Here is a 22591-nt window from a genome sequence, read left to right on the forward strand (position 1 = left end):
TAGTTTGTAAACTTATTTCATTAAGACTTATAGTAAATATTTATAAAGGTTTACATAAAGTTTTATAGTCTTAAGAATCGATGTCATGTGACTAACATTTTTTTGTAGCAAAGTTATAAAATATTAAATTTTCTTAAAGATAGCTGTTCTTAAACTTCTAATTTTTTGTATTTAATCTGTCTAGACTAGACGTATGAACTATAATAATCCAAAATTATATCATAAACTATAGAAAAAAACAGAATTAAAAACAACTAGGTTTAAAAAACTCAAACTATGGCAACTTTGGGCTTAAGTTTAAGTTTTTTTAAGATTTTTTAGTAGCTTTCTTAAATTAGTTTGTAATTTGTAGCAGATATTTAATTTTTGCATCAGAAAACTTTAATAACAAAATGTGAAAAACTTAGTTATGTTTATTTATTTTTACCTAAGTTTAAAATTTTTGCACAAATAATAACTGATAAAGCGTTTTAAAGCAATATCAAAAAATTTTAACGTACACTTTTTTTTTAATAAAACAAATATTGTATTTTTTTATTTTTATACACTAAGATAATCAATCATGTATTCTAATTTTTATTTTTTTTTTAATAGTAATTAATTCATACATTATAAAAGAGAAGAAAAATTTTTAATCGTCAATGCATTCTAAGAAAACTAAATATCACGTACAACATTTCCTTGTACACTGCCCAGGCGCACTACTTTAGATACTTAACAGTATTAGTATCACAAACGAAATTTGTTGTACTTCACAAAAAATCATAAATTAATCCAGCTCATTTTTGTTAGGTTATAAAATTCTATAAAATATTAGTTTAGATATCAATGACCAGAACCTATATTATTTATAAAAAATGTATATAAAATTTCATTATTACATCAAAATTCTGTATTAGTTTTTGCAGAGTTAAATTCAATAGTGAAAGACATTCTATAACTTACGTGCCAAAGTAAAACTTGATAAAATAGGCTTAATCAAGTTAGTATTAAATGTTTAAAATCATATAATAAAGTATAAAACAATATAAAGTTTAAACAATGTAAATTCTTTTAATGTATTCAAGATATTCTTTAATGTATTTTCTTTAGTTGTTTTCTAAAAATCAAAACATATAAAAGTATTCAAGATATGTAAATAAAGTATTTTGCTCTTAATTTTGTAACTACAACCATTCTACTAAATTAAAAAAAATATTTTTTCTTATTAACCACTTTTGAATTATATCGTTTTTTTTTTAGTTTTTAAGCTTAGTTAAAATTCAACTTTACTTTTTAGTTTTTATTCTGTTATATTAAACTAAAGAAATATTAAGAACACTTTTACATGCACTTAATTAAGTTTTTTATTACTTAGTTTTGGTCTGTTTTATAAGTAAAATTTATATGTATATATTCGATAACAGTATAAGACTACAACGTTGAATATGCGCTGATAAAGTACAGCCCGCGGGCCCTTGAAAACATCTAGAGCAAATCAAATAAAATTAAGCTTCTAAATAACAAACAGTTTGAATATGATTTAAAAGAAAAAAGCATTGGTTTTTAAATAATTTATTTAGTTGTAATTTTACTTTATAAGAGTTTTTAAAACTTTTAAAGGCAGCCCATTTACATTTTTTTTAACAAATCCGACCTGATAAATTTTTTTCTGATAAACCTGGCTTACCGACCGGAAAAGTTACCTTACCCTTATTAATTTTTTTAAGGTAATGATGTTTACTTAGTAATTTTCTATATTTAATAAAAACTATGATAATTACATTTTAAATCACTGTTTTAAAATTATTTAGAAGAAAAATACCAGCATGTTTAACCTAGTAAAGGAGTAATGTGAAGTATTCTAACCCATAAGTAGCAAAACTAGCAACAGCCTTCATAAGCTGCAAACTCAAGTTTTCTTCTGCTTCAGTAAAAGTAATCCCCTTGTTACGATAGTTGGGTATAAACGGCAGGCCTAGAAAAAACGGCCAATCATCAGAATGATCGGCTCTATCGTAATTGTATGGTCGGTTTATTGCGAGTTTGGAATTTTTATAGAATGAAGGATTATGTGCAAAGTTGTACATGTATACTTTAGAACCCGCAGCTGAAATTAAACAATACAAACATCATTATATGATAAATTATATGAGAACGTAAAAATAAATTAAAATTAGTACAATTTGTCAAATTCATTTAGTGATTTTTTCAATCCTGAACTTGCTTAAGTTTTATATTTTCTGTAAGTTTTTTAAATTTTTGAATTTTTTTTATCTTTTCTGGTATGTACAGCAAAAGTTATGATTAAACCATTATCTAAAACTAATAAAATTTACAGAGTTAAAAGGGTTAATTGTTTAAGCTTACGACATTTTTATCATAACTTTAAACAAAAAAGCTAAAAGGTAAGCACATTTTGCACCAACGTAATATAGTTTGTACTTTTAAGTTATCGTTGATAAGTTTTATTTTTGAAAAAAAGCCATAATAAATTTTAGATTCTTTTAAGAAAATAAGTTCTTTGTGAAAAGCTTTTATGGTACTTACAAACTTAAAGTAAGTGAAACTGAATAGTTGAGACCTAATAGACTGTTAGTAATGACTTATCTAAATAGATAAATGTTTAGTTAAAATTTTCTAAACTAGTTAGTTATTAACTTACTTTTTAACCTAGGTTTTTTACAGTTATAATCTTTAAAGTTAGTAAAAACATAATTTTTTCTTAAACTTTTAGTTATGCTTTGATTACTTAAGTTTTTTTGAAAATTTTGTAACTTGTATTACTTCACTAAACAAGTTGTATCGACAAACCTTTAAGATAATGTGCAGTTGTATCGATAGGTAATACAAAATGAAAGTCTGACATAAAGTCAACAAGGCTTTTGTGATAACTGCTTGTTTCGTTTAAATATTCTTCATACAAACTTTTTAAAAAGCCTTTTGTTAAAAGTGAATCGTCATGGTAATTGCGGAGCTCATTTTTTATTAGCCTCTGAACATCTGATTTACTTATATACTTACCTAAAATATAAAATAAGGTAAAAAAGTATATTCAAGTCAAAGTTTGTAAAAAGACGTTTCCTGTTATTAGATTATAGTGTTGTATAACATTTTGAAAATGTGTATTGTAGTTAGTTTCATTTCAATCCGTTTTTTAATGGTTGTAAAATATATGGACTTGTGAAAACTTTAGACAGAAAGCTTTGTTTTATTTAATATTTTCCTCATAGTCTTTTTCTAAGTATATTTTGTTAGTTTTTCTATAGACTTTAATTTTGTTAAAAAATTAAAACTAATTTTCGTACAAATAACTAAGTTGAAATTACTGCCAAGAGATTTTATTTTATTTTTTTTATTAATACAAAACTAACAGCGTCTGAAAAGTTGACATGCTTTTGTTAAACTTTGTAGAAGTGTTTGTTTTTTTATTTTCTATCAGTACAATTTTCTTTTATGACTAGTATTGTTTTACTTTTATAAAACACACCAATACAATGTCCTTTTTGGTTTATACCGTTAAAACTTTTGATTTATGAATTTTTATAGAACCAAAAGTAAAAATTGAGTTTTTTCGCTTGTTTTCAGTTTTTAGACTATGGTCATTGGTCATATGTAAAGTTTTTTGAGTTATTATTAGTTTTTAAACTGTGTTTGTAGCCCTAATTTTTAATAAACAATATTTAAAACTTTATGCTTTTTTTTTACTTTTTAAGTTTAGATGAAAAATAATTTTTACCGTATTGTTTTTTGATATTGGATATTAACAATCTCTCTTTTAACTTTAGTTTTATTTTCAATTAGTTTACAAGCATTATTTAAAGTATTATTTAGAATTTAATTAAATACTTGCAAGTTGGTGCACGACTATTTAAATTCGAAAAGATCAATTTCCGACAACTCAAATTGAAAAAAAAATTAAGTTAAAGGGCCACAACTCGAAAAGTATTATATTTACAAAAAAAAACTGCTAAGTAATTCTAATTAATACCCACAAACTTTTTTTTTCTTAAAAATTTTTAAATAGTTTTTGAGATAACGCTAAAATAAGTTTTATAATATATTATTTTTTTAAATGATTTTTTTTTAAGTTATTTGCCTTAACTAAAAAAGAATGCTCTATTTACTGGAATGTAAAGTGCTTATTTAAATAGAGGTGTGCAAATTGAATATTTTATTCACGACCGGTTTCGGTGGCAAAAAATGAGACCTCTTTAAGTAAAATAAAATATTAAACTGCACATAACAATGTTAGTTATCTATAATGTTATTTAAAAACTTTTTCATGCGTGAAAATATAAACAAAAACTAAAATGTTACATATTCGAAAATTCAAGCATGTCAGAGTATAATTAGGTAAAACTGATACTAGTTTTAAAACGAATTGATTTAACCTTGAATCTGGTACAAATCTTGAATCTGGTACAAATTGTATCAACAAAAGAACGGAATTAAGGAACTCATGCAGACACAGAAAAAAAAAAATTATTAATAAACTGGAAAGAAGACAAAACTTAAACCAGATTATAATAGTAGAAATACAAAATAGTTTTTTTGACTTTTTCATTAAGTTTTTTGTTAATATTTGGTTTAAATTAAAAAAATTTAGATAGTTCTAAATTCAACTTTGATGAATTTTTAGATTTTTTTCACATAGTTCTTAAATCCGTTTAAATTTTGACTGCTAAATTAACTTAACACAAATTTGATTTTGAAATTTCCAGCGACATTGAGTTTTGTTAATGTTTTGTTGACTCTTTGCTTAAAATCATAATTTCAGATAGTTTTTAATTCCACTTAGATAAATTTCAAGGTATAAATATTTTAAACTTAAAAAAAAAGCTCTTAATTCAGTCTTTTTCTTTGACTCATTATCTTAATATTAATTAAATCAATTCGTTTTAAAACTAGAGTTTCACTTAATTATACTCTGACATGCTTGAATTTTCGAATATGTAACATTTTAGTTTTTGTTTATATTTTTACGCATGAATAAGTTTTTAAATAACATTATAGATAACTAACATTGCTATGTGCAGTTTAATATTTTATTATGCTTTTAGAGGTCGCAATTTTTTGCCACCGAAACCGGCGTGAATAAAATATATAATTTGCACACCTTTATTTTATCTTTCGCACGTTGCTTGTGGTTGGTCTGATGGACCAGGTTGGCTACAGCGCGAAGAGTGTGGGTCAACACCCCTTTTGTTGATCCCTCTGTCAATGTTACGTTGGCTACAGCGAGTTTCGGGGTTGTTGACCTTGTCTAAAGTATGATGTATGTTCTCTTTAGAGAACATACTATCCTTTTTGGGGGGCTTGGATCTATTACTCATTGTGCTATACCAAGAGTTAGGTGTGGCCCACTAGTTTATTTTAAAATTAATTAAATTTGATTTGTAAATTTCAGAGATTATTAAGAGCACCAAGAGCAGCTTGCTACTTAATTAATTATCAACAACAAAGCTTATTTATTCAATTTTATGTAAACCCAAATTACAGATAATTTCAATATAATTAACTATTAACACCAAAGTTTATTTATTCAATTTTATGTAAAATCAAATTACAGATAATTTCAATATAATTAACTATTAACACCAAAGTTTATTTATTTAAATTTATGCAAAACCAAAAGTACAATTAACTTTAATTTAATTTTATCAACAGCAGAGTTTGTTTATTCAAATTTATGCAAACCAAAAGTATTTTTAACTTCAATTTAATTTTATCAACAGCAGAGTTTGTTTATTCAAATTTATGCAAACCACAGTAAAATTAACTTCAATTTAACTTTATTAGAAATTTCAATTTAAGAGACAGAACTAAAAAATGAGAGATTAATAACAATACTCACAATTTAGCACATAGGAAGTTTAGCTTGAGCTGCCACAAATCTAATAATTCAAATCTAAGGCGGCAATTTAGAAAGTTAACAAATTAATACAAAAAACCCCTAATTAGAGAAAACTCTTTTGCTGAATTTAATTTATAGCCAGAGGCGTTACAATTTAAACTATTTTTTATAAACATTCTTTAGAAAAATAATTATTTGTAATTATTAATTAGACCTACTTAGGCATTTTCAATTTTTGTATAATGTGTCTTTTTTTTTTTTAATTGTGGCCCTCTAAAATAAAGTTTATGAATTTGAATTGTCCAAATTTGAATCGTCATATAACCCTTGCAACTTGCAAGTACTTACTTTTTAATTTAGTTAAACTAAAATACCTCAATACTTAAATGATATAGTTATAAATTAATGTTTATCTTAAACAATACAAAACTTTTTGTTTTATATTTAGCCCAAACTCGAATATTTTTTTTTTTTTGTAGTAGGTTTTTTAAGTTCTTAGACAAAAACTTGAAGTCCTCTTCTTATATTTTATTTTTACTTTAATTTATGTATTCTAAATAACTTTCAAGAACTTTAATTGTCTTTAATGTTATATTATAGCCAGACAATACTTAAGATTGTTGTTTGTTCAGTTTTATCGTCAGTATTTATCACTGCTAACTACTAAACTAAGATTTGAAGATTTAATTTAATTAAACAGACGTAAATCATAGAACAATTTCAAAAGAATTTCGTTACTTGTTTTATTTACTTTTTAAGCCAGCTTTATTTAAATTCTTTCTAGGCTATCAAGCCCATACTTATCTAATTTATTGTATAAGGATATCTGTAAATCGTAAATAAAAGGAGTATACACTTGAAATACCTGACTCATAGTCTTGAATCCTTTTTCTTCCCAGTAAAAAATCATACTCTCCAGCAACACTTCCTATCATAACTGGTATTTTGTTATTAAATTTTCCCTTTTTAAGCAAACTATCAGCTGAATCCAGAAAAAAGTCATTGTCAACTTCAGCTTTAAAATTCTAAAATATAGTTTACTATACAAACTAACCTTTAAAAATTATCTAACACCTAATAGACTTATTAAAAAAAAAAAATTTTTTGTTATTTAAACTATTTCTAGTTATTATGAAAAATATTCAACTTCATTTTTTATACTTAAGATGAAACGCTTACTAAATCTTCTGTAGCATTAATGATCTGATTAGATGTTATTCTATTACGCAAACAGGTCATTGAAAGACCGTTTTTCCCCAGGTCACAACCCAAAACTTTAGCAATGCTGTAAAAAATAGTTGTTTTCTAGCTTAATTAGAACAAAGAGTTCAAAAATTTTTTTAATTTGACTTCAAGAATTACAAAAATTATAATTTAATTATATTTAATATTTAGTTAATTTAAAAATAAAGTTTTTACTTTAAATACTCTCTGTTTGAATCTTCAGGAACAAACCTTGTATAAGTTTTATTAAAAGCTTACTGACCTCTTAGTTTTTTCACTTTGGTTTTTCTCCCACATTGAATGCTTAATAGCCACACCACTTAATAGAATAACATTTTTAAATAAACTTTGAGAGTAAGGAGACACCATCAAAGCAGATGCCGAAAACCCTCCTGCCGATTGTCCCATAATCGTCACCTTATTTTTATCACCTCCAAATTCTCTGATGTTTTCTCTAAAAATTTGAAACATTTTTAGTAATAAAAAACAACAAATAAGTAATTTTAAGTAATGTAAAAATTCAAATTATTATACTTAGAAAAAAATTTAGAAACCAAAAAATATGAAATAATTTTATAATGTCAGATTCAATTTTAGTATCTGTTATAATAAGTAATGTATTTTTTTTTTCTTTAATATGATTTTAAGTTTCTAGTTTACCTAATTAACTAAGAACAGTTAATAAAAAAATTACACTCAAACCGCTTCGAAATCAGTATACAATAAGCTTTCACGTTCAAAATGCTGCTTAAAAAGCTTATAATTATTAAAATACACCCAGACACTGTAAAATTTACTGATTTTCAAAAATTTTGTACTAACTTATTGCTGTTATAACATGTTTAAAATATAATAAATTGATATTTTTGGTAATTTTAACAGTATTTCTTAATTTTTGTTTTCAATGCCTAAAAAAACTAAAACAAAAATTACATTTTTAACTATGCCATCTGTACAAAATTTAAACCTAATCCAAAGTAATGCTTTTACTTGGTCTCTTAGTCCAACATTTGCAGGAGCCGTTTCATCTCTCATTGTCATAAAACCGAAGGGTCCAAGTCTATACTGAATTGTAACTACTATTACATCATAAAAAGAGGGTATTCCCCACATTTGATGAGGAGTTGAAGAGGTTTGAAGAGATCCACCGTGTATCCAAAAAATAACCTTTAAATTTTAATTTTTAAGTACAATTTAATAGTTAATAGAAGTAAAATTTAAATGTTATACGAAGTCTTTTTCAAACATTGGTTTTTCATAACCTAAAAAACCATAAATGTACTATATGTATGTATAATTACTGGTAACAGCTTGTTTTTATGAAGTTTTGGATTAATTGGAGTAAACACATTCAAGTTTAAGCAATCTTCTTTCATTGGATTATTGCTTGTAAAAAAAAATTTCTTAATTGTATTTTTTCGCACCCGGTTCAATTTTCTTCTACTCTAAATAATGAAAGATTATCAGTTTTTCAAAACGTACTGATTTTAAAATATTTTAAAAAATATATTTAATATTTTTAAGGTAAACTTTTAATAAAACTAGAAAATAAAAAAATTGTTGTGTTAGCGTTTGATTATGTAGCAAAGAAAAAATTTTCATTACCACATTTACTGTTACTAATTAACTTACTAGAAACTTAGAATTATTGGCAATTCAAATTAATAAGAAAGTTTTATCTCACTTGCATGCATAGAGGAACGTTTTCATCGCTTACATTTTTCACTCCATCCCAGGTCCAGGGATCAAGAGCATCATGAAACCTGAATGAATAATCTGGACTTCTTCCATATGGTATACCAAAAAATGAATAAACAGGGTTTGAAGAGACATGTGTTTTAGTCGCATCACGAACAGTACCCTTCACTTTTCCATGTCTTGTGTTTGCTATGTATCCTTCTACTGAAAAATGATTTAGTGAAAGTAAACTAATACTGTACAATTTTTTTTTTAACTAATATAAAAACTGAAATCAAGTTATTAATGTAACAAAAGAAAGAAAAAATTATATATGTTTTTACTTAACAAAGGCTTTATTTTACGTAGTTGCACAATTTAGCTTTAAGTTTTATACTTTGCGTATAAAAACAACCAACTAAAAATACATCTTTTTTGCTCGTCGTAAACCAGATTTGCTAGATTAATTGATTCTTTTTTAAAAGCAAATATTTCCCTGTTAACGTGGTATTTAACTTTTCAGAATACTTACTAGACTGTTTCTCTTTTCAATATCGACGTTTTAACATAAATTGTGGGTTTTCATACAATTGCTAATCGAAAACAATAGAACCAATTTATTTTTAAGTTTTTGTCTTTTATTTCAAATAAAATTTTAAAGCTTCTATTGTATGGAACTTTAGTTTTGACCGAAGAAAATAGGTTAGACTTTGCGCAAAATTTGCACAGATTTTATAAGATTGGTATAACTTTATTTTGTCTTATAGTTTTTTTTAACAAAACATTTTTGACGGTGTTTTTGTAGCAAACAAACCCACTGAAACAAGGCTCTTAAATAGACTTTGAGTTTTATTTACATGACACTTCCAACCACAACAATTTAAACTATTACAAAAACTTTAAGTTGCCATGTTTTGAAAAGTACTTGAAAGCCCAATCAATAAGATGATAAAATATTTAAAAAGTATTAAAGGACATAACTATACTAAAATATCGGAGATTTAATTGCTAAACATCGAACAATCGTGAACCTATGGTTATTATTGTTCAATTAATTTAAGCAATTTGAATATACTACATAACTTAGCACAAACTCGCACAAATCAGTGTTTTGGAAAATTTCACAATAGTTGTGCGTTGATAAAAATTAATAGTGTTATTAGCAATATATACAATATAATAACTTTGATTTCTTTAACAAGAGAAGAATGGCTTACACCTTTACTAATAATTATAAAAAAAATTAATGTATTGAAGTAAGACTTAACTTACTTAAACACCGTCAGAGAATTATTATTTCTTATTTAATATAAATTTCAGTTTTTAAAATGCTAAAAATTAGCACAAACAGATATAATACTATCACTACTTAAACACTGCCGATTTTACTTGAACTGATAAAACGTAAATATTCTATTATCATCTTGAATAAATCTTAAATACACATCAAGATGGTTATTTAATGTTATTTACAACAGGAACAGAATTAACTAACCTTTTAATTTAAGTTGTACTGTTGTTAACATATAAATTTTAGTTTTTAAGTAAAATATATTTCAAATTTATAATTTTTATTTTATTCTACAAAATAGCCGTAGAAATCAGCAGTAGTTGATCAAGTTTTTAATATTAAATTTACTTTATCTTTTGACTCTTTGAGTAAAATATTTCTGTTTGAACTTACATATTTATCTAACAACAAACCTGGTTCGTAATTCCTACATTTTATTGTTATGATTTGCAGAAAAAGAAGTAAAACGATCGTTGGTTTAAAGTTTGTCATTTCTTTCAGAACTATTTTGTCAATACTCAATAAGTTTTTCTTAAGTATTCTCTAGTGGTGTATAAAAGTAACGCTTATGGTATAAGTAACGAATAAAATTTCATTAGAATTTAGTGTAAAACTGATATTGACAATATTAACCATAACTTTAAAAACTACTTACTTATCTAAACTTTAAACTAAACATTACTTTTTTCTATAATAAACTTTAGTTTAATTTAAAAACATTTTTAAGCGTAGTTTATATTCGTTTTCAAAGTTTCAAAATATTATTAAAAAAAGGCTTTACGATCACCAACTTAACTTTCAACTGAATACAAACTAATTCGTTTCAAAAGTAACATTAACGGCTTTGTTTGCATTATTAACATGTATTTAAAAGTTTGCTTAAATTTCATCTGTTTGTTTTGATTTGAATGCAAAGCTAAATTCTGCATAAAAATGTATAAATTTCAAATTAAAACATTATACAGTTATGTTAAGTTCAAACACATATTGCTTGTACATAAGAGTACATGAAGCTTAAAATGTGTAGGTGAAAATAGTAAATTAAAAATATAAATTGGTTTTAAAAATTTATATACAAGAGTTTTTTATTTTATTTCAACAACTATGATGATAAAACTTATTTTAAAATTTCATCAAGAAAAGCTTTAATATGAATGAAGAACAATTAGTAAAAAACTCTTACGATAAATTTAAATAGAATAATTTTTAGTAATGTGTTATACTATTTTATTGTCTAAAGGTTTATTTAATAAATTAATCTTTTTGTGTATATACTAATTTTTCAACTTAACTTTATAGGTCTTAAATACGAGACTAGTTACTTTATACTACATATATTTATATTTCGCTTATTTTTTTGAATGTGTACTTTGTACAGTTTTATAAGTACTTTTTAAAGTTTAAAATCTTAAGTACAATTTAAAAATTAGATTAAAAAATACTCACAAAACACTTAAAAACTTTAAAAAAAATTCTAGTTTAGAAAAAAATTGCTTTTTTTAACTGAGAATAACACAAGTTAATTGTTTTTTCATATTGGAAACACAACCATAAAATTTAACAAAAGTTTGCTTTTAAAAGAACCGTTTTCTTTTTTTTTTTTTGAACTATAAGTCAAGAAGTTAACAATGTTTCACCTATGAAGGTACATAAGAAATAATAAGTGACAATGGATAGAAAAATTATCAAAAATATAAAACAACATCAAAATTAAAAATTAAACAAAAAGTGAAATACAGTTACCTTCGCTACTTAGGTACACACTGCAAGTTGGGTACGTACTTTTTAGCCAGAAAATGCTGTGTTTGAAATACTTTTTTTGCTACTTAGAAATTAAAAATCGAAACAAAGGTATTAATAAAGAAAAATTATTTTTTTAAATGAATCATACTGAATTAAATTTAAATAAATTATGACTAAAGGAACCAGGTTAGAAATTAAGAAGTAACAAAATTTTATACCAAATACAATATTTTCAAGAAAAATATTGCAGTTTGTTTGTTTAACGAATGTAACAAACGGTGCAATTTAAATTTACATACCTCATTATTGACACATATAAATAAAAGTTATTTAAAAGGTCTACAAAATTTATATAAACAAAAATAATGACCAGTGCAATTAACATTTAATGACCGATTATTAAAATATAGTTGTAGAAAGCTTTAAAACATATAAATTAAAGTTTATAAAGAAATAATAATGAACGGTGTGATTACATTTACAAACCCCATAAATGATACATAAATGTAAAATTGCATAAAAATGCAATACTAATAAAATAAAGAACACTGCAATTGATAACTATACAATCTATGATCGAAACATAAAAGTAAAATGGGTATTTAAAACGATATAGATAAAAAAGAACATGTATTAGACTTCATGTAGATAATTAAAGACCCTAATTTCTTATGTACGCACTGCCGGTTGGGTACGCACTTTTAAGCTGTGTTCAAAGTGCGTACCTAAGCAGCAAATTACTATCAATTGTTATGCTTATTAAATTAGTATTTTTAAATTAATACAATAACAAATAAACTTATAAAACTCAACTATATTTAAAATATATTAGAAAAATGTTAATATTAGTCAAATGTAAACAAACAAGCTTCAAAAATTTCTTTCAAATTGTCATTTTAACGGGGCTACAAAAAGAAAGGTTTTAATTTATTATCTTTTTGGACCAATTTATCTTCTAGTTATAAGTTAAAGTGACTTTATTGAACCTTTTAAGCTTGTCGTAGCCAATTGCGGACAATGCATAAGTAAAGTCTTTTTGGTGTTATCAAAGATAATGTTATGGCTTTAAGTAATTGTAGTCGTACTAATGTCTAAAAAGTCAGTTTGAACCGAGTTTAAATACACAGATATGTTAAACTCATGTTTTTTAAAATTATTCCTTATTGTTCTTTAAGTTTTTTCATTCTCACATTTTGATTTAATTAAAGCTGTTAAACCGTTATAAAAATTTAAGCTAAACGTTATTAAACTATCAATTAAAGTTAAAAAACAAAAGACCCAAGCCTATCAGTCACGAACTTTTGCAAAATGTGAGATATTAGTCTGGTGATTTAACACTAACTTTATTGCTGCAATAACAAAGTTGAAGTTTAAAAACTCAAATTAAATATCAAGTTACTTTTTTATCGCGGCAACAATAAAGAACAACTTTAAAATGCATTATCCTATCGCTTAAATACTGCCGGTTTTGCTAAAAAACGGTGTGTTTAAAGTGTTTTTTTATTTTTACTTTAAAAGAAAGAAATAAAATTATCGGAAAAAAATAACACAAAAGTATCGAACTTCAAAATATTTTTTATTTTACTAACATTTAAATAAAACGAAAACTAAAGGAGTCAGAAAAAGAATAATGAATTCACGGGTTATATATCGATTCTAATATTTAAAACAAACATACTACAGTTTATTTATTCACCTTAATAATGAACAGTGCAATTGCACAGCCTATGAATTAAAATACTTAAAAAAATTTATTGAATGTTAGATAAACGAAAATGAAAAAGATTGCAATCGAAATTTGCATACTCCTTCATTGAAACATAATTATTAAAAGCGTTTCAAAAGATGTATTATAAATTAGATATTCAACGAAAAAAACGAAATATGAAATTGAAATTTATTTAGAAGTAGATGCTCATATCTCTTAATGAAGCTTGTCGTTTGGGTCTATCACACACTTCTTGTTTGCAGATTCTTTTCAAAATGTTTTTAAAGTTTTAATTGCTCATTATACCTTTCTAAAATCGGTTTAACCAGCAGCTACTTGCATTTCTGCTGAAGACAGCTCTACTTTTAAAACGACAGACTTTGAGTGAACATTATCAAGAACATTAGTAGCTTGTGTAATAGTCATCTGTAAACTTTAGTTGCTATTAACATGTTTAGAAAAGATTACTTTAGGTAAAAAAAAACAGTATTTCTTAAGTACACACTGCCAGACACTTTTGCGCTGTTTTCAAATTAATCAAAATATAAACTTTATTTTGTAGTAGTAAAGTATTTAGAAAACTACGTATAAAAGTCAACTTATATAAGTTAAATTAGGGGTGGCCAACGTACAGGTCCGCAAATGTTTATAAAATTAAGTGGAATCTGGTTCGCAAAATGTAAAACTGCGGTCCATGAGTATGTAAAACCAGCCTGCTAATCCAAATTTAAAACTTTCACTACTTTATTCGACCCATAAACGGTAAAAGTGCTACCCATAAAAGTTCAACCTGCGGTCCGTAAAAGAAAATTTATGAAACGTACACTAAATATTATGAAGTTTTAAGTTAAGCGTATAAAAGGTCTTTAAAAATTAAACTGACAATTGAGTAGTTTTCGTGAAATAAGTGAAATTGAAATGCTCCGGCCTGCCAAGGACTTAAGTCTTTCACATCCGGCCCCAAGACTAAAAAAAGTTTTCTAGTTTTTGCAAAGAAAAAAAGTTAAATTATTTTTACTAGGTTGATAATGTTGAAAAACTTTAGTATGTATATAAAACTTTTAACCAGCAATTTTTCTTGACCTGACTTCTGAAAATGTTGTCTGATATAAGTTAACTACAGTTTTTTACTCCTTTTTTTTAATCTTTTTTTAACAATAAAAATGTATTTTAAGTTAAATTGATTTTTTTCAAAGCATTTAAAGCTATACATTTTTTCACTACCATGTAAATTAAACTTATCAGTACTGCAAGAAATTATAAAACGTAGTAATCTGCTTTTACGAAAACATTCAAGTTAGACACTAAATATATATTTTTTAGTTAAAGACCTACAACAGAGTTTAACTTAAACTCCTTCAAATATTTGGGTGCCAAATTATGGTCTAGTATTCCAGAAATCTTGAAAACTTAAAAAAGAATGAGTTTAAAAATATTTACAAAAGTTTTTGTTGAGCCGTTATAATAGGTAAAATAAGAACATTTTGAATATTGTTTTGTGTTCGATGTGGAGTAGATATATCCTAAACAATTGTGTTAATTTCAGTATTTGTTTAGTTGGTTTTTCGGATGTTTATACTAGTCTATGCTAAGCTAGTTTTTGGTTTGTTGAAAAGAAAAATCAATTTTTGTTAGTTTATCAGCATGATTACGTGTGTTTTTATTGTTTTTTCCTTTATTTTTGTTACTATTATATTCGTTTTGCTTTATTGCTAAAACCAAATTAAGAGTTTTTTTTTCATTTTTTGAATTGATACTACCTTTACTATTGGTATTACAGTAAAACAATTGTACAATCCTATTCTAAAGGATATTTTATAAAGGTTAATGTATTAATTGAAATACTACTAAAACTTGCTTTGTCAAAAACTGGTTACGAGCTCAATTTAGTCCAGGTAAAAGTAAATATGGTGTAACACACTTGGTTTGCTAAGAAAACTTTAATTATTGATTAGGGTTAAGTGTAAAACTTTTTTGTACCTTCGAAAAATACATCCTTTAAAACAAAAATTTACTAAATCTTAAATATACAAAGTTAAAAAACATAAAATATTTATGCACAAATAATCAGCAACTAAATGTTTCCACAAACGACAAACGGCAAAAACTTGCTTAAGTTCCCATAAACATTATTTAAGGTTATATTATTGTCAGATCTATCAAAATCGAAAAAATTATAAAAGCTTACTTGTTTTCAATCTCTTCTATATAGACAAAACATACGCGTCCATTACTTAAATTTATTTTTTATTAAAGTTTGAAACAACATCTTTAGAGTTAAACACAAACTAAACCTATACCGCAAACCCAATAGGTTTTTGCTAAGTTTTTATAATTTCATTTGTTTATATTAGTTTGCTAGTATTCAAATCAAATGCTTTACTTTTAATAATATTTTAACCGTTACCTCTAGGCCCTTACCCACCTTATCCAAACATATAATAAATAATAAAACAAAGTGTTATTAATTAAAGCTTAACTTAAACATAATCCAACATTTATTCAATCAGAAGCGCTTGTATTTTACAGCAAAAAGCATAGTTTCTGGATTTTAATCGATTAAAAGTAATACTAATTTGCAATGCACGTAAATACATATGCGAATTTAAAAACTCTGTCTGAAAGTTTTTTTTATTATAAGTTGTATTTAACAATTTAAAATCTTAAACATGTGTATATCTTTAAAATTATTCATTTAACAATTTAAAATCTTAAACATGTGTATATCTTTAAAATTATCCATTAATAAACTGATTTTATGCTATGAAGATTTAATCTCAAATAAATGCAATTCGTAAAATTATATTTTCATGATCTGCCTCATAATTTACTTGGGAACAGAGCTTAGGAATTTAGCGCGCCTTTTCCAAATAAATAAAACACCAATTTTACAATATTTAGCTTTAGTTTCTTACTTCAATGTAAAAGCTAATGGAAACAAATGAATGCTGACTCAAAAATCTGAATGTTTCTATTTAAAAACCAATTTAATGATTACAATAGAAAAACTTTTTTAATTCTAAAAAGCTGTCCACAGTTGGATCACCATAGTGGAAGGTTTATGCTAAGAAAGTTAATTTCTTACTGATAAAAAAATCTGTTTTAAGCTTCAGTTTTTTCATTCTTTTAAATTTTTGTAACAATAAAAAAAAACTTAAGTTAATTTAAGTATGATTAAATCTACTAATTAAATAATAACTTGACATTAATCATAACATCTTTTTCAAACTGGATTGTTAATTGTATGCTTACTATTGGCAACAGTGAGTTCTGATGTTTTTCTACCTTGAAAAAACATTTTAGAATGCTAGTTAGTAACTTTTACTGATGTTTAAATTAGAATTTAATTATCATAAACTTTCCTGTTATATCAGTTATTTCTCATATCAAGTTACTAACCAAAATGTATAATTTTAATATCAATAGAAATAAACTTCCTTAGAAATAATTTAGTTTTATTTAACAATTAAACTGGTATAGAGGTTGATCATTTTACCTAATACAGTGCTTATTTATTTATTTATCCAGACTTCACTTTTCCGGACGCTCATTTATCCAGAAAGTCGAGAAGACAACTGAAAATATTTTGATATTAAACACAAACATTTTTGTGTGATACAAATATTTAACCTTTATGCTGTAAGAAAATTCTAAATAATTTTATAAGTTCTGCAATTTTGAATATTGTTACTATGACGTAATAATACTACAAATGCTTACATTCAAACTTTGTAAAAACTAGAAGAGTTATCAACAACCTTTCTATGTAAAGTAAGTCAGATAAAAAAAAATTTTTTTATTCAAACTTTTTAGTTTTTTTTGATACTTCATTAAAATGCAAGTTTTTTAGAAAATAAATGTATATTACTTCTTTAATGACAAATTTTAATTTAAACTACATTATAAAAGTTGTAACTTAAACACTTTTTGTTTAAGATGAGGTGCATGACATTCTTATCAATTTTTAAGTTATGAAAGTTTGACACAATCAAAATAACATGTTTTATAAATGAACAAGACATCAAATAAAAAGAAAACTTATAGCACTAACCATTGAAAATAAACTAGAAGTTTGAAAAAAAGTAAAAAAAAAAGTGCTTAAGTCTATTATAATGGAGCAGTTTAGCATAGGCAGGTTGAATTAGTACAAAGTGAAGAAAAGTTTGAAGCAAAAAAAGAGGAGCTGAGCTTTCATAATTTACTATGTATTGCATGATATGAAGCAGTTATATTATTTTATGGAAAAAATTATTCTTTTACTTATCCTGAAAAATGCTAATCCCAACATGTTTACAAAAAAAACTTGCCCAACATGTCCAGATAAGTGAATAAGCACTGTAATATGTATTACCTGTGACTGCCCAAATTTGAAAAAAAAAACCTTGATAAAAAATTAAACAATTTTTATTGTATTATACAGAGTTGCCACTTTACCTTGGAAACCTTGAATATAAAACCTGGAATTTGAGGAATTTTGAAAAAAAAAAGCTGGAATTCTGAACAAAAATCATTAGAAAACCTAAAATTTTGAACAATTTTTACATGTTGAGTAGAAAAATTTCGATCTGACACAAAAAATCTACCATATATATATAATTTTTTTTGTCACCATCAAAATTTTTTTATTAAAAAACACATTTAAAGTAGCTTTACAGTATCTTTTCAATGTTTTTATGCTAGTTAACACAGTTTTTTACCTTAAACTTAACTTGAAACTAAAAAAGACCCAAAAATGTGTAGTTTTAAAAACCTGGAAAAATTTTTGAAAGAACAAGTGGCAACCCTGATTATAGTTTAGATTAAATAACAAACAAATTTTACAAACAATGACAATATCCATTTTACTTGAAAGGTATTTTTTAAATTAAACACATTTTAGGTAGCAATACTGTATCAATCCTAGAATTTTGTACTATTCTTCTTTTCCTCAGAAAAAATCTCTGTTGAATAGGTAAAACAAAAAGTTATACTTTCATAGCTCAGATAATTAGACCTTTAATAAAATTGTAAAAAACCAGTTTCATTTTTGCCAACGACTTTGAATAACTGAGAACTGTTTGAATTTTTGAAAATGTTAGGATAACCAAGGCTAGTTTGAAATTAGAAAAAAATCAAGATGACTTCAGCAATCTAATTTTATGGTTTTAAGATTAAAAAAAAATACAGTCCAGTTTTTTTCTAGATCATAAATGAGATATGCTTGTTTTATTTTCAATATTTATATCTAATTTTGCCCAAACACTTTTTAATGATTATAATAAGTTTATTTTAAAATATATTTTAGGTATGCCAAAAAACCTTGCATCCTGGAAAGACTTGGAATTTGAGAATTTAGTTTTACATCACTTTTTTCACAATTTGATCTTATTTTATAGAGTTTAAACTAGGCTAAAAGATGCTTTTTAGAGATTTTAAAGTTCAAAATAATTTTGAGAAATAGTAGGTCTAAGTCGGAGGCAACAATAGGTTTCTTATGGGAGGCGCAAGCTTAAATGGTATAAAAAGACTATTTCACTAAATTCTATCTTCTACGTTTTTTGAGATAACTACCTCAAACTTTCCGGAAATCTTCCTTGCAATACTTAGATAATTCTTTTTGAAAAAAAAAAACTTATGACAAAAAAACAAAATAAAAGTTTGCCAAACGACGTGTAACCAGGGCTAGGATTAGTTTTTATTTTTATATTGGGTAGTTAAAAATAAAAGTTATGTTTATTTGATATATGAAATCTAACATACAATTTTTTTTTCACATTAAGTTTTTTTATTTTTTATAAACCACATTTGAAGAAGTAGCATCACAGTATATTTTTCTGGTTTTTATACTATTTAAGATAGTTTTTTGTATTATTAGTTCAATATTAAAAGTAGCCTAAAAAACTTGTACTTTTAAAAACCTGGAAAAATTTATAACATTCAAAACTTGTTTAAAAAACCTTAGGCAACCTTATAATCTTATTTCACCTAAACAATTTTGTTTTCTCCCTAACTGAACATCCTGTTTCAATTATTTGATTGCTTACACTCTTAGTTGGTGTATTTTTGAGCAATAAGTTTGCTAAAGTATTTTATACAAAACCAAAATTATTTCAACTCTATCTCTCATATTTAGTTAATTTAAACATCATCCAAACACTAGTTTCATAATAGTCTGCTTAATTTGTTCAAAGAGTTTCTTCATCAAAAAACTCTAAAAGTAATAGTTGGTAATACAGTTTCTAAGTCTTTAAGCTCTCTTTTGTATAGTGCCTCAAGGAGGTTTTACTGACCCACCCTTATTTATTATTTATATAAAGACATAAAAGTAGCTTTACAGTATCTTTTTAATGTTTTTGTAGTATTTTAGACAGATGTTAACCTTCAACTTAATTCTATACAAAAAATAAACCCAAAAAATTTTACTTTAAAAAACTGGAAAAAATTTCACAAAAATCTTTTGCAACCATGTCAACATTTTTTTATTTTACAACTAATTTTTTGAAGAACTTAGTTTTTATTAATATAAAAATTAAAAGAAAACTTTTTTAAAGATTTGGAAAAACACAGGATGACTCAAGACGTTCTTTTTGACTTTAAAATTGGCAACCCTGATTTTTACTACATAACTTGAAAAAATGTTTGCTAAAAGAAAGAAAATTAAATTTAAACCCTAGTAAATGTCATGTTCTAAATAATCAAAATAAAAACCTCAGTCTCTACTCTTGATTAAAATTCATCATATGAGGTTGATTGAATATTACATAAAATTTAAACAAACTATACAATACAATAAGTTTGAAAAAACTGTTGTATCTTAAAGATTATTTTAATTAGTTATTCACAAATAATTATATATTTTTAGATTAAAGTAATTTTATTTAAAATTTTTTCAAGTATAAAACATTAATAAACTAGTTGATACTATAATAACTATTTCTTAGTATATTTTTCTTTAGGTGAGTGAGTAATTCCATCTATTAAAAAGATTTTAAATTAATCTAAGAAGTTTCATATTTGTTAACTATTAACTAATGATATCTTATTTTTTAGATTTAAATAAACCTATATTTTGATACAAAAATGTTTGAAGCTAAACTTATCCAAGGAGGACTTTTAATAAAAATCACAAATGCGCTCAAAGATATTATTTCTGAAGCTTCTTGGGATTGTAACTCTGTAGGAATTACTTTGCAAGCAATGGACAACTGTCACGTCTCACTTGTTCAGCTTTTATTGAGAGCAGACGGTTTTGAGAAGTACAGATGTGACAGAAATTTAGCTATTGGAATTCCAATGGCTAGTTTTGCAAAGTTTCTAGCTTTTGGAAATAAAGATGATACCATAACTTTAAAAGCTGAAGATTCTGGAGATTCTTTAGAAATGCTTTTTGAAGCACAAAATGGGGAAGAAGTTTCCAATCATGAGCTAAAACTAATGGACATTGACTGTGACCAGCTTGGCATACCTGATCAAGAGTACAGTTGCACTATTAAAATGCCATCTGAAAGGTTTGCCCGTGTTTGTCGCGACTTAAAACAGTTAAGTGATTGTGTTGTGATTTTATGCACAAAAGATGGTATTCAATTTTCTGCTAAGGGTGACATGGGAAGTAGTACAATTAGGTTATCACAAAACTTAAATGTAGATGATGAAGAAGAACAAGTTTCTGTTGACATTAAAGACCCAGTTCAACTGACCTTTGCAATTAAGTATCTTGTTCTTTTTACAAAGGCAACTCCTCTCTCAAAAACTGTAACCCTTTCAATGTCAAATGATGTTCCACTTGTTGTAGAATATCCAATAGAAGAGATGGGACACATCAAATATTTCCTTGCTCCTAAAATAGATGACGAAGAGCAATCGTAGTTAAACATTTTTTATTATTACTTTATTTGTAACATCAAGTTTTGTTTATAGAATGCTTAAAGTAAACGTTTTTTTAATTTATAATGCATTTTTTTAAGAATACTTTTCTGGATTGTTTTTATTAAATTGTATGAAATTATGTAAATAAATGTTATAGTTTTCAAATCTACAAATTTTATAACTAAATTTTGTATATGTATTTTTTCACACCTTTTGTCACATAAGTTGATAATTTCCATTAAAACATTTCAGATTTTGTTAATTCTGACATATGGACTGTCTTACCATAATAATTATTGTATATATTTCTTAAGTAATTTGAGTTAAACAAAACCACCTTTTAGTATATTCATTTAAGTTCTTTCAAATTGTTTAGTAAGTTTTGTGACTAAAAATAACTATAATTTTAATTGATAATGAAAACATCATGACTATATTTAATTTTTTTCTTGCAAAGTTTTACTTTAAAAATATCATCAAGGGAATACAAAAGAGTATTAAGGCACTAGGTGATCGATAAGAATTTGAATAAGTAGTTAGAGTGCTTAATCAATAACAAAAGGAAAGTTTAAGTCAGGGTTCGTGCGCGTCAGGCTAAATCAGTTTTTTTGAAAAAAGTTGAAAAACGTCAGGCTAAATCAGTTTTTTATTTAAAAATTTAAGAATCTCAGTTTTTCTCAGTTTAAATGCCTAAAAATTTTTAGTTGAAAAAATTGAGAAATCTTTTTAAGATCAAATTGGGATGTGAATTTATTTCTAAAAAAAAATTTAGTTATTAAAGACAAAATCAGTCAGTATTTGTAAAAATAAATGCTTTTGTTGAATCTCTAAAAAAATTTAAGAATCTTCATTACTTTGTTTTGAGTCGATAATATACGTCATAGTTATGAAAATTCATGAAAAAAATACAGTTTAAACATTACAGTTTAGTTCAAAAACTCAGCTGTTTTTTTAAATTTGTTTACATCAGCTATGATAAGTTGATATATAATGTCAGTCTCTATGAATGTTGATAAGTTTTTAAATGATGATAAATACCACACAGTGATATAGTTTTATAGTTGTAACTCATCACAGCTGTTTAAGTTTGTATATGGTTGCAACACACTCAGGAAGTTATAATTTTTTTTATTCAACTTAGGCTAACCAAGATGATTTTGTTTTTTTATAAAAAATTCTAAGTATGTTAATGACTTTTAAGAATCTTAGGACTAGGAATTTTTTTCTAGATTTAGCATATGTAGAGTGCATACGGTTGTTCTTTTTA

General features: G+C 25.1%; 2 protein-coding genes across 2 annotated transcripts; one reads left to right on the forward strand and one right to left on the reverse strand.

Moving 5' to 3' along the window:
- Positions 1-1817: 1817 nt before the first annotated feature.
- On the reverse strand, positions 1818-12075 carry LOC145841371 (acylcarnitine hydrolase-like). The gene is made up of 9 exons (XM_082948733.1): positions 12071-12075; positions 8745-8994; positions 8362-8505; positions 8028-8227; positions 7323-7514; positions 7069-7121; positions 6702-6851; positions 2794-3003; positions 1818-2089 (listed from the first exon to the last, which is right to left on the reverse strand). The coding sequence occupies exons 1-9, from the start codon at positions 12073-12075 to the stop codon at positions 1818-1820; spliced, it is 1476 nt and encodes a 491-aa protein (XP_082804859.1).
- Positions 12076-20514: 8439 nt separating this feature from the next.
- On the forward strand, positions 20515-21587 carry LOC145840392 (DNA sliding clamp PCNA-like). The gene has a single exon (XM_082947641.1). The coding sequence runs from the start codon at positions 20539-20541 to the stop codon at positions 21322-21324; it is 786 nt and encodes a 261-aa protein (XP_082803767.1). The 5' UTR covers positions 20515-20538; the 3' UTR covers positions 21325-21587.
- Positions 21588-22591: the final 1004 nt, after the last annotated feature.

This window comes from Thalia democratica, chromosome 7 (genome assembly GCF_965202585.1).
Source record: "Thalia democratica chromosome 7, ktThaDemo2.hap1.1, whole genome shotgun sequence".
NCBI lineage: Eukaryota > Metazoa > Chordata > Thaliacea > Salpida > Salpidae > Thalia > Thalia democratica.

Coding starts and splice junctions, on each gene's coding strand:
- LOC145841371 (XM_082948733.1), bottom strand. Junction 7,122..7,322: donor CAAAGTGAAAAAACTAAGAG/GTCAGTAAGCTT, acceptor TATTTTTTACAG/CATTGCTAAAGTTTTGGGTT. Junction 6,852..7,068: donor AAACGGTCTTTCAATGACCT/GTTTGCGTAATA, acceptor AGAATTTTAAAG/CTGAAGTTGACAATGACTTT.
- LOC145840392 (XM_082947641.1), top strand. CDS start 20,539: ATGTTTGAAGCTAAACTTATCCAAGGAGGACTTTTAATAAAAATCACA.